Source organism: Phacochoerus africanus, chromosome 7, assembly GCF_016906955.1.
Source record: "Phacochoerus africanus isolate WHEZ1 chromosome 7, ROS_Pafr_v1, whole genome shotgun sequence".
NCBI classification, from domain to species: domain Eukaryota; kingdom Metazoa; phylum Chordata; class Mammalia; order Artiodactyla; family Suidae; genus Phacochoerus; species Phacochoerus africanus.
The window spans coordinates 13,561,502-13,575,910 of record NC_062550.1 but is presented as its reverse complement, the minus strand read 5'-3'; the positions used below and the strand labels follow the sequence as shown (position 1 = coordinate 13,575,910).

Below are 14,409 nucleotides of genomic sequence, written 5' to 3'. Positions count from 1 at the left end.
TTATAGCTGCTCAAATGGACTAAGATGACTATTATCAACATTAACTTATGAAACAGTTCTTTTCTCTACTGCTCTTACATCACTTTTCAAATAAAGCACCATCAATTAGTTCCTCCATACATAGACAAAAAAATGAGTTGAATGAGAACACACACCCAACAAAGAGCTATCAAGCAGCATGTAAGGCAGAATAGGGATTTAGGCAGTGAATGAGCTGTGAGTTCTCTCTTTAGGCAGCAATCAATCTGGCAGATACAGAATACAAATAACCACATAAACATTAGAACACAGGTGTGCCATAACCCTGGGCTGCACACACAGCTGCAAAGTTTTGGAACTGCACATCCCACAGGGAGCCACGTGAAGACATGGACATGGACAGTAAGTGAAGATACTCCTGGATTTGGAGAGTGAACAACCTGCACAACCATACAAGACAGCTCCAACAAGGAGGAACACACAAGCTATAGGAGTATGAGGGTAAAAGGGACCACTTCTCACTAGTGGAGAATCCTGGCAGTTTACACGGAATGATGTGGGAGGTAAACTGAATCTTTGGATGGAAAAGATAGAGGACAGTGGAAGATATTCTGCAGGATATAACAGAATAGGAAAGGAACAGAGGTGGGAAAGTCTACACTGTATTTGCGAAAGAACAATAGTCTCATTTGAGTGGACCAGACAGTAACGTTTATTGAACACTTAGTGTATGCCAGGAATGGGAGTATAAAAAAAAAGAAAGAGACAGTATTAACAGCAGGCTGGGCCAGAGTGCGTGAATTCCTAAAAACCCTATTTCATTCTCTAAGATAAAGAGAGCCAGACAAGGACTGGGGGAGCTTGGAAGCCAGCAGATCAAAGGTGTAATTCAGGAGGTGAATCTGCTCACTGAGCAGAAGTTGGACCAGCGCGGGTAAGAGGGACAGGCTCTCAGAGGAGGACGCTGCAAGCTCCTGTCCAAGGCATCCCCTTTTCCAAGTCCCCTATCTGGTCTATTTCAGGTGTCTCTCTGGAAGGGAGAGTAAATCCAGAAAGACACTGAGCTCATCTGTAAGACTAAACTAAGTGGTTGCATTGCCAAAGGGGCCAGTGAGCCTCATCAGCTCCCCTAATTAGACAACTGGGAAAACGCCTAATCAGAGCACACACGGCCCCCAGCCCAGGGAATCACCAGGACCCTGATGGTTTGCTGAGCTGGTCTCCGCAATCCTCTGCTGGTTAACCACATCTCAGTGCGGGGGGAAGGGCTGCTAAGGCTCCACCTTGGGTACCATCATGCGCACCGGGGTCCCTCAACTTCACCACCAGCTGCAGGGGACAACGCATCTGAAAACTTGTCACAGACCACTTTTCGTCAAGCTTCTGTGTAAGCCAGAACGTGGCCCCTGAGCTTGAATTTGCGATCCAACTTCCAACCAGATGGTCCCATCTTCATATCCCGCGGACCTCCCAGAATCCAGACGGCCCCATTACAATCCTCCTAATACACCAAGAATGTCAGCTCCACGGGGACAGGGACTTGGTCTGTCACACACTGGTGTCTCCTACCCCCCGGAACTGTACCTGGCATGTTAAATAGGGGCTCGTTTTGTCCTCTTTCGGCCCCTTGCATGGTCCATCCTCTTGAATTGCCTGCTCGGGTTAAAGGTGCCCTGTTCACCCAGCCTCACAAGTTAGAAATGGGATTGTCACCTGGGTACCCTTCCCACCCATGAACCACACACACAGAGTCAATGGCAAGTCCCAAGTGGCAGCAAGAGCCTCACAGCTGGGGATCGGAAGCCAAACTGCCTGGCTTCTTACCTCGGTTCTTTCCCAGATGATGTGACCTTGGGGGAGCTCTGCAATCTGAATCTCAGTTTCTGAATCTGTAAAATGGGACTGACTTGAATGGCTCCTACCTCAGAGTTACTGTCAGACGGACCGAGTTAAAACATATGAAGCCCTTAGAATGGTGCCTTGCAGGCGATAAGGACCCAATAAATGTCAGCTTTTATGACCCCATCTAACCTCTGGTAACATATCATGAATATGTTCACCCCTTCTCTTCCCTGTTTCTGAGCTTGCACCACGCCTCCCAATAGATCATCCACCCTATAAGCCCGCCCTGAACTCTCTCCAAAATGCTCACATGATCCCCTGCTTACCACACAAGGGATAAAACTCAGCCTCCCACATTCAATTAACGGGACCTTCGCTGGTGTCATGCTGCCCCCTCTCCAGTTCCCTGTCTTCCCTCTTCCTCTTGCACTCCAGTCACAGTCCTTGCCAGATGGCATGTGACCACTCTCCCTCTCTCCTTCAGGAACAAACGGAAGTGTCACCTCCTCAGGGAGGCCCTCCATGACTACTCCATCCAAAATGCCCCTCTCCATCGGCCATCCTTCCCTGCCCCATCACCCCATTGGCTTTCTTTCTAGCACTTACTTGTATTGGAAATCTCCCTGCTCATCTGCTGGTCTAGCTCCACCCTCCACTAGGATGGGAGCTGTCCAAGGTAGAGATGCTCCCGTGGCACAAAGTACCTACTCTCTTGTTTACTCTCTCTGCCACCCCAGTGCTTAGAAAGAGCCCGGCCATGAGTCAGTACCAGGGCTTAGCCGTGTTCTCCTGCAGCCTGTGAGCACACTTTCGTCTCTTCCACAGCCACCTACACATTGCCTCGCGTACTGCTTCCAGCCTTCTGTTCTCAATTTAGACACCACGGCTCCGGAGAAGCCATTCCACAGCATCAGATGCCCTTTCTTACTTAGTGCCTCCCACCACATTCAGGCTTGCAACACGGGTTTTTTGCAACTGTTCCCTGTGACATGGAGTCTTGGCGCTGGGAGTTACATTTTGTTAATAATCTTCTCCCCAGATTTTTAACAGTTCCGTAGACATAATCATCCAGTAACTGTTTACTGAAAGAACGAATAAATGACACATAAATAATTACCAAAGAGATGTGAATTCCCTCAGAGTGGATACAATTACCTGGAAGTTAGGTGTAGAGACACATAGAAGAAAATGTGGGAGGAAATCTTTGAATGTAAGATTAGGTGACGGTTCCTTAGATATGACATCTAAAGCAAAAGACAAAAATAGATAAACCAGTTTTTGTCAAAATTAAAAGATTATGCACTTCAAAAAATACCTCCAGAAAGTGAGAAAGGGGAGTTCTCTGGTGGCCTAGCAGTTAAAGATTCAGCGTTGCCACTGCTGTAGCTCAGGTTTTGATCCCTGGCCTGGAAACTTCCTGATGCTGCGGGCAAGGCCAAAAAAATTAAAAAAAAAAAAAAAAAAAAAACCCTGAAACGAACTTGAAAAAGCCCCAGAACAGGAGAAAATAATCTGAAAATTATATGTCTGATAAGGGACTTGTAACCATAATATAAGATTTTTCTACAACTTAAATACAAAAGCAAGTAAGCAGATTAGAAACTAAGCAAAGGATCTGAAGAGTCATTTCTCAAAGAAGATGTATAGACAGCCAATAAACACAGGAAGAGGTGCTCAACGTCACCAGTCACTAAGGAAATCCCAATCAAAACTGTGAGATACCCACTAATAAGACTAAAATAGGAGTTCCCATCGTGGCTCACTGGTCAACGACTAGTATCTATGAGGATCCAGGTTTGATCCCTGGCCTCGCTCAGTGGGTTAAAGATCCAGTGTTACTACTATGAGCTGTGGTGTAGGTTGCAGACGCGGCTTGGATCCAGGTGGCTGTGGCAGAGGTCAGCAGCTACAGCTCCGACTCAACCCCTAACCTGGGAACCTCCATAGACCATAGTACGGCCCCAAAGAGACAAAAATAAATAAATAAATAAATAAATAAATACTAAAAGAGAGAACAGAAAAATAATAACAATGTTGATAAGGATGTGGAGATACTGGAACTCTCATTTGTTCCTTATAAAATGACTGTGGCTGCTTTGGAACACAGTCTGGTGGTTTCTCACAAAATTAAGCATAAAGTTATCACTGCTGAGTCATTCAATTTCACTCCCAGTTATACACACAAAAAAATATGAAAACACATGTTCACACAAAAGCTTGTACAGAAACCATCACAGCAGTATTATTCATGACAGTCAAGAAGTGGAAACAACCCAAATGGCCACAATTGATGAATAAACAAAATGTAGTCATTCATACAATGGAATATTATTAGGCAATGAAAAGGAATGGAACACCGACACAGGCTACAACAGGGGTGAACCCTGAAAACACGATGCTGCGTAGAAGTCCATCACAAAAGACCAAATAGCACAGCACATGCTCCTGATAGTAAATGTGCAGAGTAAACAAATCATCCGAAACAGAAAGTAGGTTAGTGGAGGGAGAAAGAAATGGGGGATGAGTGCTAATTCATACGGGCGTTTCTCTACGAGATGCTGAAAATGATCTACTATTAGCAGTGAGAGCTGCACAACTCTGAATATACTACACACCACTGACTTGTTCACTTTCAAAGAGAGAATTTCATGGTACGTGATTTGCAACCCAATGCTCACTCACTGGCCTGGGATTGGAGCGTGATGGTCTGATCTATGACTGCGGGAGAGGCCTGGTCTGCTCAGCTGTTTCTGGGCCTCTTTCCTTAGGGAGCTGGGCTGTACAGTGAATGATCTGCCCTGGTGAGGAAGGCCTGCAATTATCCAGGTTGGCCTCAGACTGTAAGGAAACCCCCAAACAGCCCAATTATGTCCAGATGTGAAAACATATCCCCCAATTCAGGACCAACAGCCATGGAGGTGAAATTTCATTCTCCACGTCTCATTTCACATTTGGCTCCTCTCTCAGGAAGGTGAAAGTGTTGTAATGAGAGAGCCCTGCACATCCCCCAATCAGCCAGAAGCCATGTGCCTCTTTCCCCATCGCCGCTGTTCAGAGGGAGATTAGCAAGCGATGGGCAGATGTTAGGGACATATTTACACCAAAATGAGTTACACACCAGCTGAAGATCATAGGAATGCATTCAGAAGAATCACGAAAGAAGTAATTTTTTCAATAATGATGTCATGTTTGTTAATTTCATATCCGTCCAACATCAAAAATCGCCTTTTAGGCCAGCCCACCACTGACAGGTGCATCTGGGGAGCAGGGTTTAAACCCATGGGAAGAGGAATCTACCTGAACAGGCCAGCCTGAGCGCACATTTCCATGTACAACGAGTCCCACGTAGCTGGCTTGGGTTCGAGTAACAGACATTTAGGTCTGTTCTATATTCAGACCAGGTCACATTTTGATAACAAAGGAGGAAGCAAGCACATGCTTTATCTTCGGCAGAGCCTGCAGACTTGCTCGTAATGAGCAACGCTCCTGCTGCCTCTGGTTTCCTTAACTGCTCCCCTGGTCCAGGTTGGGAAGCAATAAATATGATAATACAAAGAAGCAAAGATGATTAAACCCTAGCTTTCTCCCTGCTCTTCCCTCCTTATTTTGTCAGGAATGTGCCACAGCCCCGACAAGGCAATCCAAGGTCTGTTTTTATGAAACTATACAGGGACGTCTGAGCTGAAATAATCCTTAATTATTAAGTTTACAATGGAATTGCAATCTGAGAGGAAGTGCGCGCCTGTGACAGCAACTCGAATGCTCAGTGAATCTGGCACACGAGAGATTTAATGGAACTCACTGCAGAAAAACACAGCAACCCAAATGAAGGTTTTTCAGTGAGAGTTCTTGGTGTAGGGGAGGACAAGGGGCCTTGAATATGTGGGAAGAACTGAGGACAAGTCAGTAGCATGTCAGAAAAGCTTTCAGTAGGAGAAGAACAGAGAAGCAATCAAAGGCCTCATGGTGTGGCTAAAGCAGCATGATTTTAGGGTTTGCCAGAGTCAAGGGTAGAATCCCAGGAGGATCACTTACCACCTGTGACCTTGAACAAGCTATTCATCCTCTCTGAGTCTCGGTTTCCTCAGACATCTGTGGGGATAAGGGCATCTACAGTGCAGGGTTGGGATGAAGGTCAAATACAATGACCTATCCTCGGCCCCTGAACTATATGAGTCCATTCCTTTTGGTCTGGCATATAGATGAAATGACCAAACAGCATCGATCTTTTATCTGGTCACTGATATGACATGTATTGGCTGTTCCGCCCCCAACTTTACTGAGGCATAACGGACACAATTTGTTTTTATTTTTTCTTTTTATGGCCAAACCTGCGGCATATGGAAGTTCTGGGTTAGGGGTTGAACTGGATCTGCAGCTGCCAGCCTACATCACAGCCACAGCAAGCCTGAATATGAGCCACATGTGCAACCTGCCAAGGCTTGTGGCCATGCCAGATCCTTAAGCCACTGAGTGAGGCCAGGGGGATCCAGCCACAGATTACGGCTGTGGCATGGGTTCGATCTCTCTCCTGGAAACTTCTGCATGCCATGGGTGTGGCCAAAAAAATTAAAAATTAAAATAAGAAAAGGATATTTAAAGTGGTCACTTGTTAAGAAGTCAGACTCTGCAGCTAGACAGCCTGGGTCCAAACCCAGCCCTGCCCTTCCTCTCTGTGACCCTGAGCCTTGACTTCATATATAGATCCTCAGTTTCACCATCTGTAAAATGGGGATGACAGCAGCCACCTCAGGGAGCTATGTGAACATTCGATGCATCTGAAAAACACTTAGCACGGAGCTTGACAGAGTAAGAACTGTCTTCATATTTATTAAACAAATAAAATATAGAAATGTTGCAGATCAATTACCTCTTTTGATTTTCAAAACAGAGTTCTTTCTACAAGAGGCTGGGGAACAAGCCAAAGCTCTAAGAAGTACAGTGAATCAGAATCATTGGATCAGAATCAGAATCCACTTCTGTTTCTTTTATTCAAATCTGAGGTTTCTCCCTTCAGAATCTGGATACTGTTCTTGCAACAAGCTTAAGCCTGAATAAGCAATAAGACAATTAGAGGCAGATGCTGGTCACAAAAATGCTGTTTTATCCACTAGATTTTTAAGGGGCTGCAAGTAAAGTTTAAAAAAAAAAAAGACCAAAAAAACCCCAAAAAACAAAACACCCCACCACCACCAAAAATCAGCCGTTTTGATACGCAAAATAAAGGAAATCGCCCAGCTTCCTCCTGCCAACAGGCTAGAGAGGAAGTAGATCATTCTAGCAAACAAACTTTAAATTTTTAAAACTGGAGGCAAGCATTTAGTTACTAAGAAAAAAAATGTTTTCTACCTCTGCTTACTAAAAGCTAGCCTTCCCTGAAGAGCAGCTATAATTCCCAGTTTATTTGCAATTGGGATTGGAGTTACAGGCATTCCCCCAGTTTTTCTTGAAATAGTCTCCCAGACATACGTTGTGCCATTTTCTAATAGGTAAACTTATGTTTTGCATTTATTTTTTCGCATCCACTTTTTTCATTAGAGGTGGCAGAATGAGATGACCAAACATACACGTCAAGAGGAAACCAGACGAAGATCATGCGTATTTATACCATCCCGTAACGCAACATGCAAAATCCCCTTTTCATGTTTTTTTGCTAGTTTTTCGCCAGTTTTTCGCCACATATATGTGTATCTGTATGATGCCATGCATGTGTGCATGTCTTTATATAATGGAATGATATTATAATCAGTTTTTGAATTCTATTGTCACTTACTTTATATCATAAAATGTCACTTGTGCATGATGCTATGACATACTTTTATTTTGACAGATGGAAGTTCCAGGGCCCGGGACTGAACTCGCACCAGAGCAGTGACCCGAGCCACAGCAGTGACAATTCCAGATCCTTAACCCACTGCACCCCAAGGGAACGCCCATGTTTTGACACACCTTTATATCTTTTATAAGTAAGACTATGGCTTACTAGAGATGGACCACTATTTAGACTTATTGTTTATTAAGTATTATTTCAATGTTTATGATTGTAAGCAATATTTCGTAATTTTTTTTTTGTAGTTAGGATTTTCCTTTTAAGATGCAGTCCCTAAAGCACTCATGTAGAGTAAACATTTGGGGCATAAGAGTATGAACTTTCGAGAAAGACTACAGTGGCAATTTTCAGTGCCAGCATCAGCCCATGGCACTCTTTCACTATCTTTTAAAATACAGCGTGCCCACTGTCATTAGGTGTGCTGCAGAAGTAAAACTGATTTGATGTAACAAAGTAAACCTTAAAGGAAATTTTGCTGAAAATCTTGTCTGCAAAATAAATCTAATTACTATAATTAACATTGAAAGCCAAAAGACGCATCCTACACCACTATGATTATATTATTAACATTAGGAAGGTACTTCATTTTGTCAAAGTATTTTATAACCATGTATTAGTTAATCCTCATAACATGCTTCGGAAGCAATGGAGCTATTTATAGCTGGACTTTCTGAGCCGAGTGTCTTTGAAAAGTCCTTTTGTCTTGATATCTCAAATCGTTATCACCAGCATATCAATTCGCAGAATCATTCTCATTTGTAGAAGCTCAAGAATGGGAGGGGGTGCTTAACTGGCTGTTTGGTCCAAGGAGATCAAGCAGTCACTGATGGGGTGGGAGGTGTGTGTGCAGAATTTTCATACCACATACTGAGAATTTGCTTTCTTCTCAAATCCCCATTCCTCCATGAAAGCATGGCATGCCATCAGCAGCTGATGATAAAACTACTGCTATTTTTAAATTTACCATCTTTGTGCTGCATGTACTGTAGGAGCAAAAGTTTAGACGCAATAGGATTCTTATGATTTCAACAACTATTGGAATTACTAGGTTTGTATTTAAATATTATCATCACAGCGATACTATTTACACCCAGCACTTCCCCCAGAAGTTTTTATGACCTTAAAATGTCCCAAAATTGAGAACAAACACAACTGACTATCTGTAATCATGCAAATACTCTTCTCTAAAGAGTGGGCTCTTTTTTTTTTAATTTTTTTATTTTTTTGTCTTTTTGCTATTTCTTTGGGCCGCTCCTGCCGCATATGGAGGTTCCCAGGCTAGGGGTCGAATTGGAGCTGCAGCCACTGGCCTACGCCAGAGCCACAGCAACGCGGGATCCGAGCCGCGTCTGCAACCTACACCACAGCTCACGGCAACGCCGGATTGTTAACCCACTGAGCAAGGGTAGGGACCGAACCCGCAACCTCATGGTTCCTAGTCGGATTCGTTAACCACTGCGCCCCGACGGGAACTCCTCTTTTTTTTTTTTTAAATCCCAATCAGGGAGGGACCTGAGTTCTTTAGTGGAACAACCAGTAAATACGGAAAGGCTGAGAACTGCTCATCTGATTCCATGCTTAGCCTATGTGATGCCTGGTTTCAAGAGGCAGGCTACAGAACCACCACTCTTAAAAACTGAAACTACCACCTTTGGAATGGATACGCCAAGAGATCCTGCTGTATAGCACGGGGAACTATATCTAGTCACGTACGATGGAGCATGATGGAAGATAATGGGAAAAAAAGAATATATATGTATGTGACTGGGTCACTTTGCTGTGCTGCACAGTAGAAAATTGACAGAATACTGTAAACCAACTATAATGGAAAAAATAAAAATCATTTTAAAAGAACTGCATAGACGCTCTGGTGGAGGGAAAGCCCCCCCCCCTTATTCAGCATCCCCATTTTCTCCTCAGATGGATAACTGAAATCACAGTGCCAACCTGACAAGGCTACAAGGTGGAGCCCAGCGCCCCTAGTGGTAACTGATGGCAATGACTTTGCAGGTTGCTTACTCCTTTCCCAGCACTTTCCCACTGAAGTTTACCTCACCTGCCAGTTGACGGCTGAAACATTCGAGAGGGAGGCGCCTGAACCACCCAGGTGAGTGTGGTACAGAGAGCTAAGCAAAATGTTTTCAATCCAATAAGGTATGGGTGAACTGGTTCCTAGCAAAAGCTAACTGATGGAAGAACTCAGGTCTAAAGGAGTCGAAGGACCTCCGGGAAATAGTGGCCTGAATGTGAAACTAACTAAGTCTGGGATGGTAGGTAACTGGTTGCATAAATATGTCATCAGGTTATATAGTAACGTGGCCTCCTCAATTCACTTGTTAAACGAGCCAACATTGATTGAGCATATAACATACTTGGAATACTTTGCTAAGATACTGAAAGCAGGAAAAACAAGGCATGTGTCTGTCCCAGAAGCCCCAGATTCTACTACAGAAGATATCAAATGACTAGATAAATACAATACAATGTAATAAATATAATGACAGACAGATACAAAGGGTATTATGGGCTGGTAGGAGGGAGCCCCCCAACCAGGCAGACAGGTACAGGTGGGCTTCCTTCCTATGCAAAGGCTTATCGGATAAAAGGCATTTGCCAGCTTGGGGGTGGGTGGTAAGGAGAAATAGGCAAATAGAGCAGCAGGATGAAAACACAGGCAGGGCAGACCCTGGAGAGGGTGGGGAGCTCCCAGCAGATTGGTGTGGCTGGAGCATTTAAGAGTTAGCAAAGAGGAGAGAGAGGGAACTAGAAGGTTTGTGGGCCATTGTAACGAGACTCAAGTCTCTCCCCTCAACAAGAGGAAGCCAATGAAAGGCTTTAAGAAATCAGATCTGCCTGTGTGAAATATGGTTCTGGGTTCCAGAGGACGGGGTCGGTGAAATGGAAAGACCAAACGCAGGGGAGATCATATGCAGACATGAGCTACATGAGTCCCAGTGAGGATGGGGAATAAGCGAAGATACTGGGAAGGGAGGACCTCGAGGCCCTGGTAATAGATGGGACGGCTGGGGGACCGAGCCCCAGGGTGAACTGCACTTTCCTTCAAGGTGGGTAGGTCTGGCGTGTCCACCATGTGTTCCACCTCTGTTTACGCCATTGACAGGAGACTCAGTTATAAAACTTTAATTGACCTCCATTCAGTTAAACTCTGGGAGCTGTTCATGCCTGTTTCTATGGCTAAGAACCTTGTGGATCCTGCTGTGGTCACATGATACATGTCCATACTGTTGGCTGCAGATGTGGCTAAGCTTCATCCAAACCCTCGGGGAAAATGTTAGGATGGAGCCAAGGCCACAAACTGGGGCTGGAGACTCAATTCTGGACATGCTCCCGAGTGTCTAGATATCAATGAAAACAGGGAAGGGGCAGAAGAAAAGTCCCGTGAAAAAGTAAAAGCAAACGGCAGGAGTTTAAGCTGAAGAAGAGAGAACTCAGCAGAGGCGTAGCCCTTCCAGGTGGAAGCAGAAGCCATCCTTTGTGCGCCTGTCTCCATGGCGATGCACTAGCACCAGCGGACAGCATCACGTCATCCACAGGTTGGGAGGGTTCCATTTGATAGAACGCAGGACTGGCTCATGATCAGAAATGCCCAAAGGTGGGATGGGCTACACTGGGGGTACAGCGTGCATCCTATACTAGTTTGCCTGGGCTGCTCGAACAAAGTACCACACGCTGGGTGCCTGAAACAACAGGAACGCCTTTTCTCTAGGTCTGCAGGCTGAAAGTCCACAATCAAGATGTCAGCAGGGCTGGTTTCTTCTGAGGTTTCTCCCTTTGGCTTGCAAATGACTGTCTCTCTGTCCTAACCTCTTCGTCCTAAAGGATCCAGGTCTTACTGGATTAGGGGCCCCCCATAGGATCTCACTTTAACTCCACTACCTCTTGAAAGGCCCTAACTCCAAACTCAGTCTGAGGTACGGGGGTGTAGGCTGCCACCAGATAAAACTTCAGGGGGGCCACCATTCAGTCCCAAACACACCCTGTCAGCAAGGGTGTATAAAGAAGTCTGGTGGCTATCAGGCTGGGGAAGCCAATCAAGAAACTGAAGGAGGAAATTTGGGCTGTCCTGAAAGGTCCCTTTGGTCGAAGAGCTGTGATTCTAAACACTGGAAGACAGTCTCCTCATCCCTGCTGTGAAGCATTATTCATACCATCATCTCCCCCGGGTTTGAAGCAAAAATTACATTCCCATGGACGCTTGAATGATGGATGAGACATGTTGCTTTCACTGAACCCTTTTGGAGGAAAGATGCAGGCTGGCAGCCACACACACACACACGTACCCAGGAGTCCGAGGAGGACCACACTCGAGTCCCACTTACCTGTGAAAGAGAACAGACTTCACCAAGGTGACAACATCCCGGCTGGCGTTGTATCCGGCACAGACGATGGCCACGTGGATGGTCTGGGAAGCAAAGACAGCAGGGGAGTGGTTAGACAGAGGGAGAGGACCCCTCCCGTGCTCCTGACCACAGGCACAAGAAAAAGTGCCCCCGTCTCTTGCGGGGATCACCGCGACACAAAGAGCGCTGGCGAGCGCTCTGAAGAATACCTCAAGACAGTTTTATGAAGGCCTTTTTAATCACTTTATAGAGCCATCATCATTTGCAAACCATTCAGGCTCTCTTCAATTACATGTTGGGGACGAGAGAAATGGCAATTGGCTGAAATCGGCAACCAGTGAGTCCCGTGCCCCCGAGCCTGGAGACAATGACAACTGGGAACAAGAGGAGAAAGCCGCCCTGCAAGGATGAACTGACCATCGGGGATCTCAGACTGAGCAGGGGTGGCTCAAGGAGTTAGGGAGATGCCTCAGGTCAGGCTCCACCAGATGACGGGGCAAGGGGACCACTGAGCTCCTACGGGCTCCAGCTGGGACACCACTCAAAGGACTGAAGAGCAGCAGAATCGGTGGGGGCACGGACAGCCAGCTCATTCCAGCACACAAGAGCATGGGTCCCAATCTGTCCATTAATGCAGGTGACTCCAGCAAAGCGGTGGCTCCCTGTAACAGGAGGGTCATGACACATGTCCTGCAGGATGTCACAGATGGGCAAAGTGCCAAGCGCGGAATATGGCACTGCAGTCCTGTTGTAGCCAAAAGGGCCTTGAGACCTGAGCTTCCCGAAGGGGGTGACCTGGCACCTCGGTGTGCCATGAAACAATTAGAGGCGACAAAGATACTCAGCTCTCCAAGTAAGATCTCCAGGCTGGAGTTCCCACCATGGCTCAGTGATAACGAACCCGACTAGGATCCATGAGGACACAGGTTTGATTCCTGGCCTCACTCAGTGGCTTAAGTATCTGGCATTGCCATGAGCTGAGGGGTGGGTTGCAGATGAGGCTCGGATCCTGAGTTGCTGTGGCTGTGGTGTAGGCTGGCAGCTGTAGCTCGGATTCGACCCCTAGCCTGGGAACCTCCATATGCCTTGGGTTCCGCCTTAAAAAAAAAAAAAAAAAAATTCGGAGTTCCCATGGTGGCGCAGTGGTTAACGAATCTGACTAGGAATCATGAGGTTGTGGGTTCAGTCCCCGCCCTTGCTCGGTGGGTTAAGGATCCGGCGTTGCCGTGAGCTGTGGTGTAGGTTGCAGACGCGGCTCGGATCCCACGTTGCTGTGGCTCTGGCGTAGGCCGGTGGCTACAGCTCCGATTGGACCCCTAGCCTGGGAACCTCCATGTGCCGTGGGAGCGGCCCAAGAAATAGCAACAACAACAACAACAATAACAACAACAACAACAAAAAGGCAAAAAAAAAAATTCTCCAAGATACTCGGCAGTGCTACCCCTGACCTTGGCTGCCCTCTGCTGCCAGCAATTTTTCCTATTTACCTCCTCATGCCATACAACTCTCACCCTCCGTGAGGGCCACGGCCTGACAAAGACAGGAAAGTATTGCTCGGGGACATCCTTGATGGGAAGTCACCCAGCCTCTCTCAAAACAGCGCGAAGAACAGAGGGTCCGAGGGTCCATGCCTCTCCATCCACGTAGTCCCTTTTACGAAAGCAGGGCCTTCCTCTAATTGAAACGCACCTCCTAAGACCCACTGAAGCCCTGCTCCATCCTGGGAGTACGGCAGAAGTATACACCCCTGGGGCACTGGACACTGAAGGTCAAGGGAGGAGTCCCGAGAGACGCCTCTTCATTTTGAAGAGAGACTCCCAGCCCTCCCTCGAAGGGTGTGGCTTCCAGACACAACCCCCCACACACACTTTTTTATGGACCCGGACCATAGCATATGGAAGTTCCCAGGGACTGAATTCAAGCCACAGCTGCAGCAGTGCCAGATCCTTTAACCCACTGTGCCACAGTCAGATTCTAAACCCACTGAGCCATAGCAGGAGCTCCCCATACTCCTTGTTACCCTCATCAGCCTCTTCAAACTGCTGTGTGGCTCTGATGTCCTGGTCGCTCCCACATAGGCTTCTGGAGCCCTCTGGTCCCCAGACCTAGTTCAGCACCCTGCCTCCCGACACCTCCAAGGGAAGTCTAACCATCCCAAGCATAAACGGGCCAGGAGCCTGGAATGCACTTCCGATGGCTCTTTGATGCCGGTGATCTTCACTGCCACCCTGGCCACCCCCTCTCTGCACCAGAAACTGGGGCTCAGCTTCATCCAGACCCTCATTCCCCAGAAATCCTGAGATCAGGGGTTCCCCACTGCTGCAGGATTCCCAGAGCCCCTCAGCTCTGCCCCTCCCATCATGGAGAGCCCCATCTCACCCTACCTGGCCGCTGCTC

At 46.7% G+C, this 14,409-nt stretch overlaps 1 protein-coding gene across 2 annotated transcripts in view; it reads right to left on the bottom strand.

Moving 5' to 3' along the window:
- The window catches only part of LARGE1 (LARGE xylosyl- and glucuronyltransferase 1), a 604,219-nt gene that overhangs the window by 285,891 nt on the left and 303,919 nt on the right, over positions 1-14,409 (bottom strand). For both annotated transcript variants that reach the window (XM_047786443.1, XM_047786442.1), the window contains exon 4: positions 11,992-12,074. In XM_047786443.1, the coding sequence (XP_047642399.1) occupies positions 11,992-12,074 (83 nt within the window). The remainder of the gene's footprint in view (positions 1-11,991; positions 12,075-14,409) is intronic.